The sequence below is a fragment of the Opisthorchis viverrini genome, assembly GCF_000715545.1.
Source record: "Opisthorchis viverrini unplaced genomic scaffold opera_v5_16, whole genome shotgun sequence".
NCBI lineage: Eukaryota > Metazoa > Platyhelminthes > Trematoda > Opisthorchiida > Opisthorchiidae > Opisthorchis > Opisthorchis viverrini.
Window position 1 is genome coordinate 225486 of NW_008751672.1, and position 19604 is coordinate 245089.

Consider the following 19604-nt stretch of genomic DNA (forward strand, 5'->3'; position numbering starts at 1 on the left):
TACGACTTTACCCCCAGACCGCCTCGTAGCACGATTACTCGTAGTACGGGGTCTCGCTGCTCTTGGTCTGGCTGCTCCCCTTTGGCCTTCCTGGCATCGTTGCACCTTGTGGAACGAAGTTCCAGCCAGTGTAGCCCGCGGGATCATTGCAGCACTGAAGCCCGACCACCACGTCAAGGTGACAGCTTTAGGTCGGGTTGGAATGGCTTAGATTTCTGACGAGCAAGTCGCTATCCCCAACATGGAGGACCAGGATTGGATTTTCGCAAATGTTTCTCGATAATCGGTGTACGTGCGCAAAATAATTCCAGAGAACACCTTGGATGCTATAGCTACCTGGCTGATGCCACAGTGGTCTTCGCATAACATCTTCGCACCGTTTGGATGATTGGTTACGCGGTCAAAATGCTGAATTCCACTGATCTCCTGTTTTCATCGTAAATCTTGTGGTAGGGTTATCCGACTGCTTACTAGGGCTTCACCACATTTGGAAACTGCAAGGGGCAGACCATCCGGACCAAGTGCCTTGTCGCGTTGGAAGAAGGATATCTCGCGCTGCATATCTGCTGCCAGTGATGGGCTGGTGTGAATGTTCCATTCACGCTTGTTGGGTACTTCCAGATATGGTGTTGAAGGAGGAAAGCTGAACTGTTATCGAACGTTTGCAGCCCACCGCTGAAGACAAATTACCGCTGCCGAATCGCTAGTGAATTGCTGTTCCATCCTTTTGGCAAATTGTTTCGCTGACATCTGTATTCTCTTGATCGGTTGGTCGAATCAGCCAAAGTGGGCTGCAGCCGTCACCTACTGCGAAATCATTTATTTTCTGGAACTTGGCACTCCATCATTCCCTACAACAAGGCTCTTAAATATACGATATTTGAGCTATCTTCGTGCGCCATCATGATCGCTGGTTGCTTGTATGGCATTTCTGGCATCAGTACGACCTGATAATCTCGAAAATATCCAATATTAATTTAGTCTAGTCGGGTGGCCTGAGCAGACGGCCCCAAACCTGAGAACACAACTTCGTTCACCCACATTTTGTCCTCTAACCAAACCGTGTCATCATCGTTACTGCCTTTCTGATAGCTTTCCAACCACAGCAGTTCGATATTTTTGAGCTACTGGGATCCGATGAAGCTGAATGGAATTACCCTACTTCGGCATGAGTGAAAGATAGCTGAGCCTTCACAATGGTAGGATTGGAGTTAATTTGCATACCACAGATGGTTCGCCGATCTTAAATTGGGGTTTCATCTGTAGCTGACGGCTACATAATCCAATTAGGTCCATGATTAACTTGAGTTTTGTGGTCTCCAAATATTATGTCTCTAGACAGGGGCATTTAAGGTGCAACGGATAAATCCTAACCACGATCATCAACCATCGAACAGTGTTACGTTTCGAAGGGAAAGGGTGGGGGTTATTAGTGAACTGTGGTTTCGGAAATGGTAGATATCAGCCGGTTCATGGAAACCGAGATTTGTTTCCCTTGCTTTATATGCGGCTTGTCTCGAGATAGCTCGGTGGTTAAGACGTGAAATATTGACCGGGAAGTCCGCTTTTCGAATCCGACCTCTTCTCCTGTCTAGGCGTGGCAACCTGGCAGTATCTCGGCCTTCATGCTTCTTTCGGGTGGCATGGCACCTGGGTACCGAAGAGGTGCTGCGGCTAAAATACTGAAATTTTTGACTGTTAAATGCGGCTTGACGCAGTGGTGTACACACTGTCCATTTTGTTTCATTTCAGATGTCAACTGATGGGACAGACAGTAAGCTTCAATATACGTAAGTTGTATGTTTGGATTACTGATACCTGTGATGTCCGTTCATGTCCGTTAATGGTGTATTTGACCCATCTGCTCATGTGTTTTTGGACATTGGACCTAATTTACGCCCGTGTCAGATGCGTTTGTATTAGTTTATGTTTCCTAGAGGGTTTTCGTACACCAAGTCATGGCTAATGATCCATTAGTGCAGTATTCTGCTGTAAATGTTCAGCTCATGTTTTTGCAGGTGTAGCGGCAACGAAATGTACACAAACCTTCAATGAAATGCATTTAATCGCATGGCGACCCGGGTGAAACGGTCATTTAGAGCACGTGATGGGACCGCCTTAGTATCTCTTGGGGCACTGACATGCTTTTCGGCGTTGAAGATGACTTCCACCAAACTAATCAAGTCAAACACGCGCCGTGAAATTCCTTACCCGAACTTTGATTCTGCGGTCAACCGGCGACATAATAGTAGTGATAATGATGGTAATTACGCTAATGATAACCTTTCTGCTGTGTCACCCCTTTGGTGCTGCGTAACTCGAAGGAAGCACGGGGCTGAGGTATTTCCAGGTTGTTCCAACCCATACCCATATCAATAAGCATCCTTAAATTGTACCGTACACTTTCTTCTCCGTATTTGCTTGCTCATTCGGTGGGATATGAGGTTCACGGTTCTTGAATCTATATGCTAGTTTCCGTCTAGTAGTTGACCATTTCCACACCGGTTTCCATATTACTAGAGTTTTATTCAGCTCAGTTGTCAGTTATGTGCAAATGAAAGTGGTTCATTACATCCCACCGGCAATTTCAGCAACTCCAACAGACAGTAGACACTCTTAATCAATAGTGTACTGCCTCATATGTCACCATGTGCACGTTGTTCTGGTTAGGATGAACTCTTGTGTGAAAAAGTTTTGTTTGAGGTTATCTCTTCGAAATATTAGTCTAATGGGACGGTGACTTCCATAGATGTGGCCCAAGATGCATTTTTCGCTTTCCGGGGAAGATTCCGTTCGAGCATGCAACGGTGTAATACGATGTATCCATGCCAACTCCGTTACCCTAATGTACTTACCTGGTTTGAGCTCCCTTCCATTGAGAATGGCTTTACATTTTTAACGTCCCCAGATTGCGGTTCCTTGCGTATACTAGTCAGTCGCATGACTTTTTTAAATATCGATCTGATATTGGTTAGCTCAGTGAATGCAGTCAAAAGTTTACACAATGGCATTCAACTCTGAACCTAACAGTGATAATCCAGGTTTTTTTGTGACCTACTAAACGACGATGCCAGTGGCCTAGAAGTATGCGTTGCTCTGGACACTGGTATCAGGACTGGAGTACATGTTCCAAATCGAGTGAACGCTGTTGGACTTGTTGCTCTATTCAGCCGACGACAGACATCTTCGTTCATTGTAGGAGTTTGTAAGCATGTCTTGCCAGTGTTCTTTGAACACCGACGGTCCGGAAAACACGTTGACCAGATTTCTAGGACATAAAGTAGGATGTAATTCATTGTATATTCACTAGTATCTGAATCACGGACTAGGCCGGTAATCATATTTGGTTTCTGTTTGTCCTGTGTCTACTATTCTTATTGTCAATCATAATTGGGTTTACGTTCTGATGTCATCCAATTTTAGGCTACTTACCCTCTCAAATGAACGCATCGGCTTCCTACTAAATTAAGTTATTTAAAACAATGTTTACCATCAATTTATTTCGTAATGACCGGTCTCAACCCCTGGTAATTTTTTCAAATTTCAGGTCCGAGGTTAGCCCATCGCAGGTGAACCCAATATTCCAGCTATCACCGACAGAAATCTCCGATCCAACCCTGCACTATCCCATTCGAGAGTGCATATTGTCTAAGCAGATCTACCGAGGTCTTTGTTTGATTATAAACCAGAAAGACTTCTCACCAGAAACTGGCCAGACATGTCGCGAGGGCACAGATAGGGATGCTGATCGTGTAGAGCGTCTGTTCAAAATGCTCGGCTATAATGTGCAGCGATACCTGAATGTCAATCGAAATAAACTGCATCGTCTACTTCACGACGGTAAGCCCCCAGACATGCTCATACGTATTTGGCCATACCTCACCCCTGTCAAAACCCTTACTTGTGTGACTGCCATTTACACAATGATGACCTTTCTCTGTTCCTCTGATAATCACCACTAGACCCCAATGTGGTTAACAGATTCTGGTCAAGTTGCACTTTTATATTCATAATCCGATGATATGCAATCTTCATCATCTCGACCAATGAAAGGCAGCGCTATTTATTCTCATTTATCTGGGATTATTTTATTCAGTTCTAGAATACCAGATATTTGGTGACCGTTGTGTACACATCGAGCCACTATGCTCTGCACATTTTCGAGAGGATTTCTATCAGGACTGTGTGCGAACTTGAGGGTATTGCTTTACTTGAGCTGTATGGACTGGAGCTGATGCGTCATTCCTCTGAATTGCTGTTCACAGAGCAGTAACTTGGATGCATGCGCAAGCGTGCAACTGGGCCATATCTGACAATGTTTTCAACCATTGGGATGTATCTTCACTTCCTCATTCCACAAGACGGCAATGAGAAGCGCAGCTAAGTTTGCTGCGCTTTCGCCTTCAAGTCATTGTTTGACTTCCTTTAACTCTCTTCCACCCTTCGCATTGTTGTGCCAAAGGGTTCTTTGGGGAAGTAGGCCGACCTGCTTACGTCACACGCGACAAAATTAGCACAATCTATGGAGTGTGATCAGCACATCTATCGTGGATGGGTTCATTCTCACGAAAACCATTCGACGTACCTCAGCATTATTAGTATGGTAGTGCTCCATAGTCATCGCTGGTCTTCGTCGCGAAGTGGCCAGGCTTCTAACTCATAACAGTGTGGTGCATATAGATGCATTTTAGCTGGACCCTTGACTGATAAGCTGATTTCTCACCTACGCCATAGGTGATGCAAGTTCACAAAAACCGCTCTGACCTTTCCAGTCCGAATGGAAATATCGTTCTTTTCTAGACCGCCGGAACTGATACAGTTGTCCAGGTATACAGTTTTGTCTACCTCAATCGGCTCACTCCATACCTTGCAGATGTGAAGCGCATGCCAAACTTACGAGAACCGCACTAAACCTCGCCTTTCTGAACAGGTTCCAGCGCGGCTTCGACTATAATTATTCGCGTTCGCACATTATTTTGGAACCGACATATTTCTCTGCGGATTCCTTGTGTCCTAGTGACTTGTCGTGCGAAAATAAATAATTACTGAACTTAAATTTGCTGAGGCAAAAGGCAAACGGACGATCAGTTCATCGCCTTATTTCGTTTGAGATTCCTATACACATCTAACGTAAAAAATATGTCCAACCTATCATTGACGGTGCATTACGAATCTTATCGGCCGTTATAAATAAAATATGCACCTTTTTTCTTAAAACCATTTTCTACATGCACCTACAGCGCCTACACGGTGAGTGATTTTCCAACTTTTCATGTATTGAGCTCTTCTCAGTTTCGCAGTTGGTTCATCTTTATCTGTTTCTTGCATCCTTGGCAGTTTAAGGTTACCCAAACCACACATTTATGCAGACATTCTTTTGTCCGCCCACCGATTCCAAGATGTACATTCTCAGTTTCCACTTTGAATCCCACGTTGCTGCCAACGGTACTGTTCAACTACTATGTGCCTGTTTGAAGATTTAAAAGTGGTCTTTGGGCTCAGAGCTGGGGATGAAGTAAAAGTCTGTTGTTTAAACATCTAATTATTGCACTGCTTATGAACGTCTTCTGTCTTGTCTGAAACCTCGGCCACTAAACCTCGGTATAGTTACAGTGTGCCATTCCATCGCAACCCAACCAAAGTATCTGTGAAATGAGTGGTCAGCTTACGTACTGAGCTTACTCAGCTCAAGTTGACACTACTTGAGAACATTTCAACACATAGTAGTTTTTGATGGGGTTGGTGGAGTCCAGATATTTGCGGGAATGCTGCCGGAATCTGTGCTTTTTATTCATTCGTCAGATTTTCTGGTGAAGTCGTCAACACTCATAGAGCAAGGAGACTCGGTTGCACCACTCAAATCTGACAAGGTCTGTAGACTAACACAATAGAGCAATTTTCACTACTTTTCGAGGGCTAGGTATGACGAGATAAGACTGATTAGTGCTCATAATCGTTCTGGTCTGGTCACAAAGCAATGTCACGGTTTAATCACTGTCTTCAACCTATATTACTGTTACGCGCTCTGAATTTCAGTATAATTACTGGCTACCATTTTAAGACTTTCTTTTGCTTTGTCAATAACATTCTGCGTACAGTTCTGTGTAAATTCCAGTGTACTCTCGACTGGTTTGGAGAAGAGACCAACAAGCGGTTAGGAACCAGATGTTTGCAGGCGTCATGATCCACAGTCCATAAAGATGAGACATGATACACCATTAGTTCACAATGAATCGGATCAACCACTGTTGTTAGTGTGAGGAGACTTGGGAATTTCTTACTGAAGATTCCGTCCTGTTATTGAAGTCAACATATGCTGAAGAGCCTCAGGAACATACAGAGGCGGGCGTTTTTAGTGGCGCGAGAGTTAACGTCTGCTACATCTTTGGTGGAAAACTGTGGCAGTTGGATGTATTTTTTGAATTGTGACCGTGCCTGAACTACTGACATTCCTCAGCTTATGTTCGTTCCGGGTATTCTGGTTAAGGGCTGGCTGTCAGTCGGTTATTTATTATCACCTTATAAGCACTGTGAAACCAGCGAAATGGTGGTTCACAATTTTTCAAATCTCACTTTCCTTGTAAGGTCAAGTCGTAAACCGTCCGTAGTTCTTTGGTTGATAGCACGGCTGTTTGAGGTAGGTTATTCCTGCAAACTGTTGTATTCTCGAATCGTCTAATTAACAGATAGAATAAGTATTGGGTTGTCTTGAATGGCTTGGCTAATGATTGGGCTCCAAGAAACTGATTGACCATTCGAATAAGCGAATCTGTTTGGTGTGTGATACTCTCCTTTTTCCGTTAATACCGCAAAACCACGTGAATCTGCCTGTGGTACGTGCCACCTTCTGGTACATGTCGCCTTCTTATGGTGACCTCTCCCCGGTCGACGACGATTTCCGAAATGGTATGTCCGAGAGAAAATTGATACCGCCGGAAAATCACTTTCCTTAACCCTAGGCGGCCACTTTTCCAACACCTACGACAACCGCAAACAACATGCATTCGCTTGATTATTTTGTAGACCTCCCATGCTACCTCGTCTGTCAGCTATCTTGCTGGGATGTGTGCGTAACTTCACACTCCACGGAAATACGAGGATGACCGGCTTTGTTAAATCCCGCGCAGCTCAAGCCAACCCAACTTCCCTAAACGTCATTCTTGATAGTAGGTCTTCAGATTCAGTTAGATACAGTCGATGAGCTGTCGGTTTACTTCATTGGCTAAAGCACATCAATTTCGCCTGGTCGCTTGTTAGTCTAACCAGACGTACGGTATCTCACGGTTCCATAGGTGTGTTTGTTAACTATTAGACTAAATAGGTACCTTATTTACGACTATTCGCCGTGTTGTTGAGACCACCTAATCCAATACTTCAATTAACTTCTGCTATGTACCACACTAGAAACGAAAACTTTCAAACGGGGTCTGACCAACGCCCCCTCCTCTCGAATGTTTGCCCTAGAGGAGGAGCACTGTACAAATAGCCATCCAGTTCCGAATCGGACTATTCAACAGTATTGTCCGATCAGATGTGGTCCTTGGTGTTTTCACTGATGAGAGGTTTCCGGGCGTCTGCCTCACGCGTCGGTCATTGGAGGCATTTTTTGCGTTGTGGATCCACTAGGAATCCGGAGCTCCACCTGCTGTGTTTTGCATGGTGTATGATGATACGTCGTTTTGAAATGTGCTAGCTACATGGGAGAATCCCCCAACAAAGCCATAGTCTTCTCAAGGACCCAATGGTTGAGTGAGGCAAGTTAGGTTGTACATCAGCATTAGCGACATGTGGTGATCAACGCTGGTCATCGACAACTGATGGCGGTTTTGCGTTTTGATTCTGAGCTGATTCGTTCCATCCCGTGGCAAGGCGATTTCCACTATCTTGAAAGTATTACGAAGGAATAATCTGTAAGTGCGCAACTGCAATAGGTATTATGTCTTGTGTGTGTCGCACATAGTGTACACTCAACTGCGCCTGTGGTGCCTCCAGGCCTACCTGTTTGTTAGTTCATCTGCAATTACAATGATACCTGGTCTTTCATCGGGTTGTAAACTATTACATAAGGCGCCGAAGAAACTCTAAGGCAGACCGAGAGCCACAGTTCTTGAACCTGTCGTGGAGATGACTAGTTGTTGACATCCAGTCAAATGGAGCTGCTTCTCGATCGCTTAATACAACATGAGCACGTCATATCCAGCTACAGCCATCTCTGTGACATCTGAAGTGCACAGGAACGGATAAAGAGTGACGGATCAATCAGTATGGTCAAACTAGTTGTGTCCAGAATGCATATTTGTAATAGACAGCATAGACTACCTCGGAGGAAATCCATTGTGAGAACAAAGACAACTCGTTGCCTTTCGAACAATAGTAGCATCCGATGGGAATGGGCGAGGGGATTAGATGGGTCTCAATGGAGTTGGGCCAGAAATACGTGGAAACGTAAGAAGGCTGACGTTAGCTATGTTTTTGCAACAAGTAAGGCGACGTGATTGCTGAAAAGGCGTCGATTGGCGTCTGTTTGTAAAGTATTGAGATACCGACAGGGAATGTAAACTTAGATAGGAGGGCTCCAGACCGAAGTTTTAGACCCAAATATACTGCTAGGATTTTCAAGACAGTTGACTGTGTCCTTAGTTAAGGTCTTTGTAGGTGTTGTTACCAGCCAGTTACTAAAAAAAGCACGGTGTGCCTTTTACTGTTGCTCCTAGTTTGTTTGACTTTTCGATCATTTTTCAATTCCCGTTTCTCTCCTGCTCAGCTGCTACATACGACCACAGCCAGTTCGACAGCTTTGTTTGCGTGATCCTCAGTCATGGTGAAAACGGGGTCATCTATGCTACGGACGGCCCTGTACCCACTGATGTGGTGATTGCCAACTTTCGCGGAGACCAATGCATTACCCTTACAGGAAAGCCCAAACTGTTTTTCATCCAAGTGGGTCGCGGCAGTTTCTACTATCATCTACCATTATGGATGTTGTGAGCTACTCAAACTACGCATGTAATTACTAGTTAACAATTTTCTCTCATCTGCCTAGTTTTCGCTGTTTTTTTTACGGTAGTGAAGCATCTTTATTGATGTCATGCTGTCGATGATGATGCTGATGATGATTGCTGGTTTACGTTTGATACGAGACTACGGGAGGTTGGATATTATGATTAGGTAAGGGAGAATGGAAACTGGTTATTCTTGAGCGAGAACTCACGTACACGCAGTCCATTTGGGGAGACAGAATCCCCGTTGTGTCTTCTGTATTGTAGTAATTGGGGCTTTCGTGTTGATCATGAGTTGTCCCTGTGAAGTGGAGTTAAAATTCCTCTCTAGTTGTCAGTGTCTCTCCAGGATGGCGTAACTCTGCCATGCGATCGTCTAAGCTTGTATGTTGGGCGTTTCCCACTTCTGGTATTGATACATATTTCAGCCCAAGTGGACATAATCATTCAGGCGAAACAGTCGTGCGGGGTGTTACTGACTGATGGATTGGCTTGTCGATCTCGTAAGCAATTAGTGGATGTATGTAAGAGCAGGCACCATCTTACGTCACTGGCATCTAGTCAGGATTTCTGTGACAGGCACGCTTCGGAATATTCACTGTCCAGGTTGTTGAAGACCTTTGTGACGACCGCGTTTGAGTAGGCTGGCTATGCCTTCATCGCCATCTCGTTTTACCGAACACAAGTTCGGTAGTTTTTTCTCCCCCTTTCCTTCGGTCTTATTTCTTACCGAGGCGCAAATCTCCGGAGCTGGCGACTTTACCATTCTGCAGTCCTCGAGTTATTACTTGTTTGACCCTTCCTTCTCTAGAATGGGGCTGTGCCTACACCTATGCTTTATAATCTCCTCGTTCGATTTGCTCGCACCCATTTTTCAGTCTTCTGGTTGGCGTTATCCTTTTACAGAAGTAATAAATGAAACTTCTGAAATTTTCACCTACTGGATATCTGTTGCTACAATACTCTGCGGCGCGACTCCAATGCTAAACTCTTGTGAACTTAACGTTCACGACTTAGAATGGCTTACTTACTCAACCGTCAAAGATCAAGCTGTCCGTGGGTTAGTGTCAACCATCTCGTGCCTTGCTGGTAGCACTCAACAAATCTGAGTCTTCCTCACCACCAACTTCACTTCCCATACTCTGAATCCCCATATTAGCTCTCACCATTGCTCCTCTTTATAATCTATCATTTTCTGTGGCTACTTTCCCATTTTACCAGGAACTAGACTCGGTTCTTCATGATCCTAGGCTTTGATCGTTTGTAACAAGCTCCGAAAACTCGCTCGATTCTTGTTACTCTCTTTCTGTTCAAAGCCGCAAAATTTTTGCTGACCAAGCAGCTAGTGCGCAACCTAGACAGCATTGTCTTAGTAAGTGATCACAAGCATTGGTTGAGTCGCAATGGCTGCACTGGGACCGGTTGGATTATACCACTAATCTTTCGCGCTAAACAAATTTGGTAAGGTGGGAGTGATATCACTTGCCATCTTGAGTGATATTTAAATCAGGTGTAGAACATTGATCCCTCCAAACTACCGACGTATGGCCAGTGCTAGAAAGTGGGATTATAAAGTCTCTTAGCAACCGATCAGTTTGTAGGTGAATTATGGAGCTTTTTTCTTAGGGCCGAAACGTCAGTGCAGGGGTTTCCGAAGTCCATTCTTTCCTCAGCCCGTTTTCGTCATGTGTGAAAGGCCTTTTTTTGTAATGCCCCCTAGTTTTCGATCACGACGCCCTCTATCCCTCACTCCATATTCTATCCTTCTGAGCATCTGAGTTTTCGAGTTCCAGGCTGTTGAATGAAAACCACTACCACTGTTAACAACGTCGATAGATTTGTGGTTGGGTTTGTACGAACACACGGGGTTCCAATTTTCCAGATCCCCTCATATTTATTTCACATTTCCACCAAACTCGTCTTAGTGTAGCCTATATTCTTTATTCCAGATCCAAACTTTGTCGACAACCCATCCACTCATGTCATACTAATCGTTACAAGCGAGTCCAAGAAACTAGGTTACTTTCTTTGCGCTCTTTTAGTCTCTTCTAACCCCCGTCCTTTGATTTAACTCACCCGATAATTGTGTTATCACGTGTGCAGTCGGACCTTTCCGTTTACCTTCAATCGTACCCACTGCATCTCCTCGTAGCCTCTTACTTGCAGTGTCAAATCTCGTCGTCGCGATGTTTCATCGCTTCTGAACTAATTTCAGCTGTGCACATCTCATAAATCTACAGTCACTCCACTAGCCTGTGTTGAATCTGTCGCTCGCAACAAGCTATCATTCTTAGCTGGTCTGTTAGCCTTTTCCTCCCCCCTAACAATCACACTTTGATACTTCCTAATACCCACCGTTTTCCTGCCTTTTTCCAATCGCCGAAACCAGAAATAAGGATTTCCTGTTGTAAATCATATTCACCTGCTATGCCTTCTGACGTACCTGTGCTTTAAAATCTTGCAGAGGAGGGAGGCTCTATGACACCACTTGCAATCTGCACTCCACTGCTATTGAATTTCTACTGTGTTGTATCTTTTGATTGAAGGCTTGTCGTGGGGTTCAGTTTGACAAGGGTGCAGCCATCCCTCTGGCCACGGACGCAGTCGGTGATGTGGTGATCACGAAACTCCCTGTCGAGGCGGACATTCTGATAGCCCATTCCACTGTCCCTGGTAAGCGAATCACCTTATCAACTCCTTATCAATCTCCTTATCAACTAGGTATAGCACCGTATATTAGGAAAACTATTCCACTATTCGAGATAAGGGTTTAAGACGCTATATCCAGACTGAATGCTTCTTGGTATCCATCTAGTAGTTTTCAATTGTTCTTGTCTAGATTGAGTACCGTACAATTACCTCTACCTTCGTGATTCCTTCGGTCTGTACCTGGAGGGTGTCAGGGTTGAACGACTTACCGTTTGTCCTACAAATCGCTTCTTCATACACTGTTTTATAACGACCCGACGATCAAACATAAACGGAATACTGTCTGCCTCATCGTCTTCTCACGCTCGGCAGAATATCTGGCCAGTGCATTTCGAACTGCATTTACGGTTTCTTGAGTGTGGTCGTTCAACCTGATTGCATATAGCTTTCCAACATTTCAGATTAGCGTGTCCCAACAGCGACACTTGGTAGTGAATATTGGAAAGGTTGTCATATGAAGCATAATTATGGAATGGGCATTGCTAATGTGCCTTCAGTTCCTTCTCTGAGATCAAGGTAGGCGATCGATCAGCATGCTCTTTATACCTGCCGTTCTCCCCTTACTCTCGTTCCTTCCTGATGTATTATGGTTACCATAAAGCGTGTGTAAGAGATTAAATAACCCACGCTGTGTTTTATGCGTTTCGAGGGAACGCAGAATTTCTCAGGCGGAGGTTGCAAACATACACACACTTCGATACCCTTCCGAACTCACATTTCGCGCATTTTATCCGATGGCAAGCACCCAGATGTAGTTCTCCTAACCCGAGGATGCAACTTTTGGCTGGTCCGTTCAGGTAATCATTTCAGACGGAAACAATTCTGGTTGTAACTGACTGATTTACGTTCATGCATATGGTGTTTAAGCTTATTATGAAATTAATTGAAGTAGAGCCAAATTCCTTCTGAATGCGTTTTGAAGTGCCATCTTTCCCGATTGGGATAGGTATGACAACGACATTGACTGCGATTTTTCTAGAGGGGCTACGAAAGCGCATCTTATCTAGCAAATCGTGGATGATATCCCCCGAATCTCCACATATTTGTATGTTCGTGCTGGCGTCTTCATGAAGCCTTTCATTTGGAACAAATGAGTTTTGTTGTGTCCGCTTCTCTTCACCTCTTTGAGAGTTGGAAGTGTATAAACTTCTTTGGAAGGTCTTGTAGCCCTTGTTGGGCCTTGTACAATGGTTCACGCCGATTCTGATATCTGTTTCGAGACGCACCGTCGTTCTAACCTGTTACCCTGACTTAGGCCAGGTAACTACCCTTCTTTGTTGTCCACGTATGTATTGTGCAGACTATCAGTTATCTTCCTGTTTTCTGCATGATTCTGCGGACTAGTTGACAGAATTCAGCCCACCGCATTCGGCATTTATCAACCTTGACAGATATGTGCCCACAGAAAACCCTGTTAGACCAGGACTCATCTATCATCATCTATCGGCTGCTAGACTGTTGTTCATTGGCTGGAAAAAGGCACCTTGAGACAAGTACCTGAATAATTAATTGCCTACGGTAGTCAAAATTTGTTGACAGGCGGCGAACGCAAAAGTAAGTTCCCTAGTAGAAGATTCAGCACTTCCCATAACTTAAGCAAACATAGCGACTGTAATTTCGAAAGTAGCGGCAGACTTGCTTGACCGTCAAAACCATTGTGTTAACCGGTGTGAGGGCGTCGAGCGAACTGATCAGCCTAACGACCGTTTGAGGAGACGTCTGTTCAGTCTGATGAAAGTTGGAGGTTTGGTAGGTTGTTTCTAGGTCGTTTAGTTACATCCAGCTCGAAATTTGTCTTCTCTGTCTGTTAGTGCTTGATGTACATGTGGACAAATATTCATGCTACTTCCAGCTTCAATATTTGAATGAGTGACAAACGTGTATGCCTTATCAGATGTAGCACGTGACTGCTCCACTTGTTGACAGAGTCAAGTGACTGTGCTGCATCCCCTCTCACGACAAGCGGCCCGATATTTTTCTGTATCTGTCTTCCCGTTTTTCTCACCCTCATTCGCTTCAAATGGTTTTCTGAGCACTGCTGACCATTTTGTTCGCCCGAGAACGAACTTTGTTAGAAATGCGGTAGGTCTGTTCTAGGGACCAAGTATCCTGATGGTGTGAGAGCTTCGTTGGGAAAATACGCTTTAGGTTTGAACCACATAAAGTTACCACACATGGCCCCACAAAGGGGAACCTCTCAAGTTTCATTGCTTGCAAGTATTCAGCTCTGATTGCCACCCGTTTACTAGCATCAGCACTATCTTGTCTCATAGCATATCTTGAAGTTTATCCGTGTTCCATTTGTTCCCGTCATCTCTTCGTGATTCTCCCCTTCACAGGTTATTTTGCATGGCGCAATTCCGTGGTTGGTAGCTGGTTTATTCAAGAATTGTGCAGGATCTTAGAGGAGGACTACAAAGGATCCACGGTACATGACCTAGTCACTCTACTTACCGTGGTCGCACGGTGTGTCGCCTATCAGTACAGATCCAACACTGGACAAGCAGGGTCACATAACATGTTGCAAATGACCAACTACTCTTCTACTTTGACGCGCTTAATGTACCTGACAGTGAAGCCCAAAGACCGATGATTATCGAGAGACGAGCGCGATCCGAAACCTTTGACACATCTCTCTGAACGGCTGTCTGATCATTTTGTCTACTATCCTTAATGACCAGGTGTATTGTTTTTGCTACTGTTATTGTTTTAACGAACTTCTCATCAGTTTTCCGCATTCCGAACACTTATTCACAGCAAGCGCCTTACAAATGTAGTCCTTGTTCTCTACTTGCTCACAAAGTAACTGAAATCTTTGCTGTGGATCATTCATACATTGTCACAATTCAGTGGCTGATAATTTAATCTAAATGAGGTGTTCTCAGTACGACTTATGGTATCGATAGCTGTTGGCGAGTCGGGAAATTCTGTGCATTTCCATTTGTCAATCTTTGCTGGGAATACTTTGCACAAAGATATGTTGTTTTGTGAATCATCTTGGACCCTAAGTCCTTATTGTCAGCGTGCAAACGATCTCAGTAACACCTTGCATGTTCATTCTTCGAATCCGTCCATCATCAAGGAACCGATTGATCGACATTTTCGATCTCCATCTAATGTGGATGCCGTGTGTCATTAGACCGACTTCCTACTGATTTAAATTTTCGAGGTGTATGCGTAATTCACCGAGATTTTCACGAATTCCTAGCCGAAGAGATGCAAAAAGGCACGGTTAAGCTGCTAGGACTTTTATCTCACGCAAGAGTATGGATGTACAATGTGTGCCAGACTTGAAAAGGTTTTACGAACCCCGTGTGGGCCGCTAACATCCCGTTGGTTACCAGGGCTCTGTAAGGACGTGGAACGTTTACATGGGACTTTTCGGTATCAAGTTTGTTTTCATCAGTGTTGGATTCAGCCGTTTAGTTATTTCCGCCTCATCTCACTGGGCTTTTCGGATTGTTCATCCCATGTTGGTGCCAGATCGGAAATTCTGCTCGAACCGGATGTCTTTCAACCCTAGTTGATCATATGGGTGCATAGTGAATGTGCTTATGAGCAGATCGCGCTGTAAAACTCTTCCTCTTTCAGGAGACAATTTCCGTACAACAAATTAGTCTGAATATGGTTCACCACTAGCATGAGTCACTAGTCTACTCTGGGCGCGATCTAATCACACCTAACAGCTATGATGGCAGCTTTGCAACTACCCCACTCAATTCTCAATTCGTTCTCATTTCCTCGGGTTTAAATCGGGCCATAAACTACCCTGGGCGAGATGACTCAAGTGGTTAGAGCGCGAATTTACTGACCCGAAGGTCTGTGGTTTGAACCCGACCTCTGCCTCTTGACTTCCACTGTCTAGGCTTGGGCTACCTGACAGTATCCCAGCCCTTGTGCTTCCTTCGGGTAGCATGGCAGCTAGGCACCGAAGGGTGTTACTGCTGAATGACTTTTTTCATATACTATCCAGGTAGCTATGCGCACGGCTCCCTGCGAATTGTTCATGGTGTAAACACAGCCATTGACCGACCCGGAAGTGGATAATATCCGCAAATGTTTTTTAATCAGTTCGCTTGCGATGGTGGTGTGAATACTGATGAAGCTTTGAAAATACGGATCTTCGCATATGGATCTTCGCTTTAACAAATTAAGCTAGCTATTGGATGGATGACTGTCGACTGTAGAGGCTGAACTTCAGTGCATTTGAAATAAGTAGGGCTGGTGCTGACTAAATCGATTTTGCGTGGACCGGGTCCAAACGGTTAGGTTTACCTTCGAACCCCCGCATAGGGTCTTCCTCTTTTTCCAATCCGTATGATTGAGCTTGTGGTGTTATGGCAAACCTGGATAAGGCTTTCGTTAACTTCAGAGAATATACTAGATACTGCGATTTAGAAAACCTCAGTCATATTGAAAAGTAGAGTTTATTTTACGTTGATCTTATCACGTGCACCCGAATCGGTAAGCATGCAACTGTTTCGTATCAACTAACCTCAAAGACTCCACAGGAAGCCGATGAATCACGTGCTGTTATCTGAATTGTGAGCAATAGTGCATAGCATGATAAGCAACGGGCAATGGCTGACTGATCTTTTATGAATGCCTCCGTTTGGGTATTGGGTCGGTTGGGCCGTTCCATCAAAGCGAAGTTGTTGCAACTGACAACCTATTGATTGTTAAATCGGACATAGCGCAGCCTAAGACATACTTCCTAACCTAACATTCTGGTTGTCCGCTTTTAAGGTCGCTAGCTAGCCTGGCACAGAGCTGACTGAAACGTTGACCATAGATCCACTTAAGGATCAAACTGGCCACTCAGCGCAACTTGTTTGCGGTCAAACCCATCTTGGGCATAGTCATTCGGCCTATTCCGTTGTTATAGGCGAACCTTGTTACCGCATGTTTTTATCCAGCAGCTAAGGATGGTGTCCCATGGCGTACCTCAGCCTATTGATGATACCCTTCTTAACCCGGCAATTTGTTGGATTTACGCGAGTGAATTGTTTTTTCTAATCTTAAAAGACTTCCATTGAGGCGCCCCTCCGTTGCTCTACTCAACGTCCTTTGTTCCTGATGCAGTTTACTCGAACACACCATAAATTGTGGGCAACTCAGTTGCGCTGTTGAGTGTCAAACCATATGTGGTGTTCACAAGAACTGCTGGTTAAAGTTTGCATCTTCGCAATTATCGTCTAATGGGGAGAGCTTTCGGTGTGCTAATGTCGTTTCCCCTGTTGAATAAATGAATGATGAATGTCATTCTAGCCTTCCTTATCGATTCCAGTCAACAATGTGCTTCGTCCAACACATTTCGTGTCGGGTCACTACTCTAAGTCAGTCAGATATTGCGTGCCGACAACCGTGGAGGCAATTGCTTTCGGGCCTTGTAACTTCACATAAATTACTAGCCAATGTCCTCGTTTCACAAATGACAGCACCCTTCTGACGGGTGACGCTGTCATTTGGTGGTCTCCGGATTGGACGCAGACCCGCATTGTCCATAGTTGGCTGCCTGTTTCCGTCTAACTGAGTGAGACAATATTTCACACCTAATGTCGCTTTGCATTGTTTGTCGATTTGAATATAACTAGTAGACTAAGCCTTCGCTAGATATTTCAAAGATTCCGTCGGTCTGTTCGCCGGGTTTAGCAACTGGTTTGCAAATTCTTCGCTAGCATTCGGGGTGGTGTCCCGGGTTGAAACGCTTTCGAGGCGCTCGTTTCTTCACCTGACGTATGTGAGCGTTATGATTCTTATTGGACTGAGTACTGTAGAACTGCAACCAATTATCAGTGCTTTGAGGAACGCTTGTAACTTTCGAGTCATGTGATGCTGGGACGGATATGAATAGCTAATACTGTGTCTGGATCATCATTAGTGGATAAGACTGTTCGAGGCTCTTGTGGCCATGGATAGTCTTTCAAATTAATCGACAAACCAAGTGACTACCTGGACAACGTAAACTGTCGCTACAAGTTTGAGTGATATTAAACCTGGGTTTGTTGCTTGCATACGCAGAAGTCGATATGGCTGACAAATGTTGCCATTTGAAAATATGTTTTGTCCCGTAGGCTTAACCAAAGTTCGGATTTCCCTTCTGTCGGATAAGCTTAATCGGTTTTTGCCAAACCGCGACATGAATGGCGTCAAATGACATCAGTCTATAAGTGGTCGGGTTTACCATGCTACGCTGCAATTCATCAAAAAATCGGCCCCCCGCGAGCAGATGTTGATAGGCCGAGTGCGTGATCCTTTGTTTTTTTTACATCTGATGGGGAAATCAGATTAATTGTTAACTTGTTTTCATTTGAAGGTACTCGCACGGTAGATAGGCTGATGACACTCCAATGGCTAAACCGTTTTGGTCGCGCGCCTGAAGCGTTAGACAGCCGTCTACCTCAGCTTTCCGGTGAACCAAGTACAAAGTCGGAAGCGGTCTGTAGGGTGCACAATGAATTTGGTAGTGTGACATGAAAGGGGCACAAACAAACGTATTATCGATGGCAGCTACTGACTCCACGGCTAGGGAAGCGAAGCCGCTCGGTCCGAGCTATTTCTGTACCGCACAAGTGAAAAAGTGCTCTTTCACCACATTACAACACCATGGCCTGCCACCTTCACTGCGCAAACTTCCAATCAAATTTCCACCTTGTATCGGAGCTGAAATCACTGATACTGGGGCTTTATGGCTGACATTCACCACGAAATGCATTGTCACTCTATTGCTAAGTGGATTACTGACCAAGCAACACATCATAGACAGGGAAAATCTGATTCAACTGCTCAACGTGGAAGAAAATTAGGGAATGCCTCTGGTTTAAGAATGTAGAGAGTGTGAATGAACGATGTGTTTCATGGGCTTTGGGCTGTTGCAACAACTTTTCTCACCGAAGCTTTCTCAGTAGCTCTTGCTAGTCACAAGACTTGGCTTGAATGAACTGGCTTTCCCTGAGTGTTCAGGGCAGTAGGTTTCGGGCTGAATACTGCATTTTGGGACAAGCGCACTACACACTGCTCCCAAACAGCCTTGTTGAATATACTGACGGAATGTATATGGTCTTTTCTTCAACTACGTCAGCACTGCGGTGACCGCAACTGTTCGACGGCTCACACGACGGAGTATTCCATCCTTTATTACGTGAAAGAAATAGTTGGACTCGGTATTATGCACAGGAAGTAATTCGACAAGAACTTTCTGGCAGGCATCTCGTGGGAGGTACAACGACTGCGGTAGCTTACGACAGAAGCATTCAAGACATTATCGTTGAGCTTCACATGCTATCGAGACTCGCGCAGTTCGATTACCGTGCTCTTTTGTCGATAAACGTTTCTGAGAGATGGTTTTTCCCCCTGTGAGGGTGGTTGACAGATACTAACCGTCTCGGTCACCTTTTGCTCAACAATTCATTTTCATCCAGATGTTTTCAATACATCCTAGTAGAGATCAATCAGAGTTTTCATTTTGTTGGAAAATTTTTTCCATGTGTTCAGTGGTCATGCCTACTGGTGTAACGGCGTATACTACTGATGGAAAATGCTGGTAGTCTTTGGTAGTGTCAAATCTCCGCCCCGCGTCTAACGGAAGGTGAAGTTTACTATGGATCTGCTCTGCAGTGTTCATTTACAGTTGTATAATAGTCAATGAATATCCATGAAGGTACAAGAAGACGCGTAAAAATGTTCAGCTTTCAAAAAACTATGTGCATAGGAGACGTTTACTTTCCTGCCCAATAGCTTCTAACTGTTTAGTTGGTGTTTACTGATAAACGAATTCGCGGCGAGGGGCCTTCCTTCGTTCACTGCTAACTGAGTTGTCATGATAGGCCCGCATCCCAGTTGACAGTTCCTGCGGCCTCCGCCCTAACCAACGAGCAACGCGGTCGCCACCTAGTC

At 44.6% G+C, this 19604-nt stretch overlaps 1 protein-coding gene across 1 annotated transcript in view; it reads left to right on the forward strand.

Annotated features, from left to right (window-relative positions):
• The window catches only part of T265_01459 (hypothetical protein), a gene marked incomplete at both ends in the record, with an annotated part of 21072 nt that extends 6449 nt beyond the window's left edge, over positions 1-14623 (forward strand). The window contains 5 exons of the mRNA XM_009165500.1: positions 1753-1790; positions 3548-3840; positions 8765-8940; positions 11546-11672; positions 14048-14623. Coding sequence (XP_009163764.1) covers positions 1753-1790; positions 3548-3840; positions 8765-8940; positions 11546-11672; positions 14048-14301 — 888 coding nt within the window. The remainder of the gene's footprint in view (positions 1-1752; positions 1791-3547; positions 3841-8764; positions 8941-11545; positions 11673-14047) is intronic.
• Between the last annotated feature and the right edge of the window lie 4981 nt (positions 14624-19604).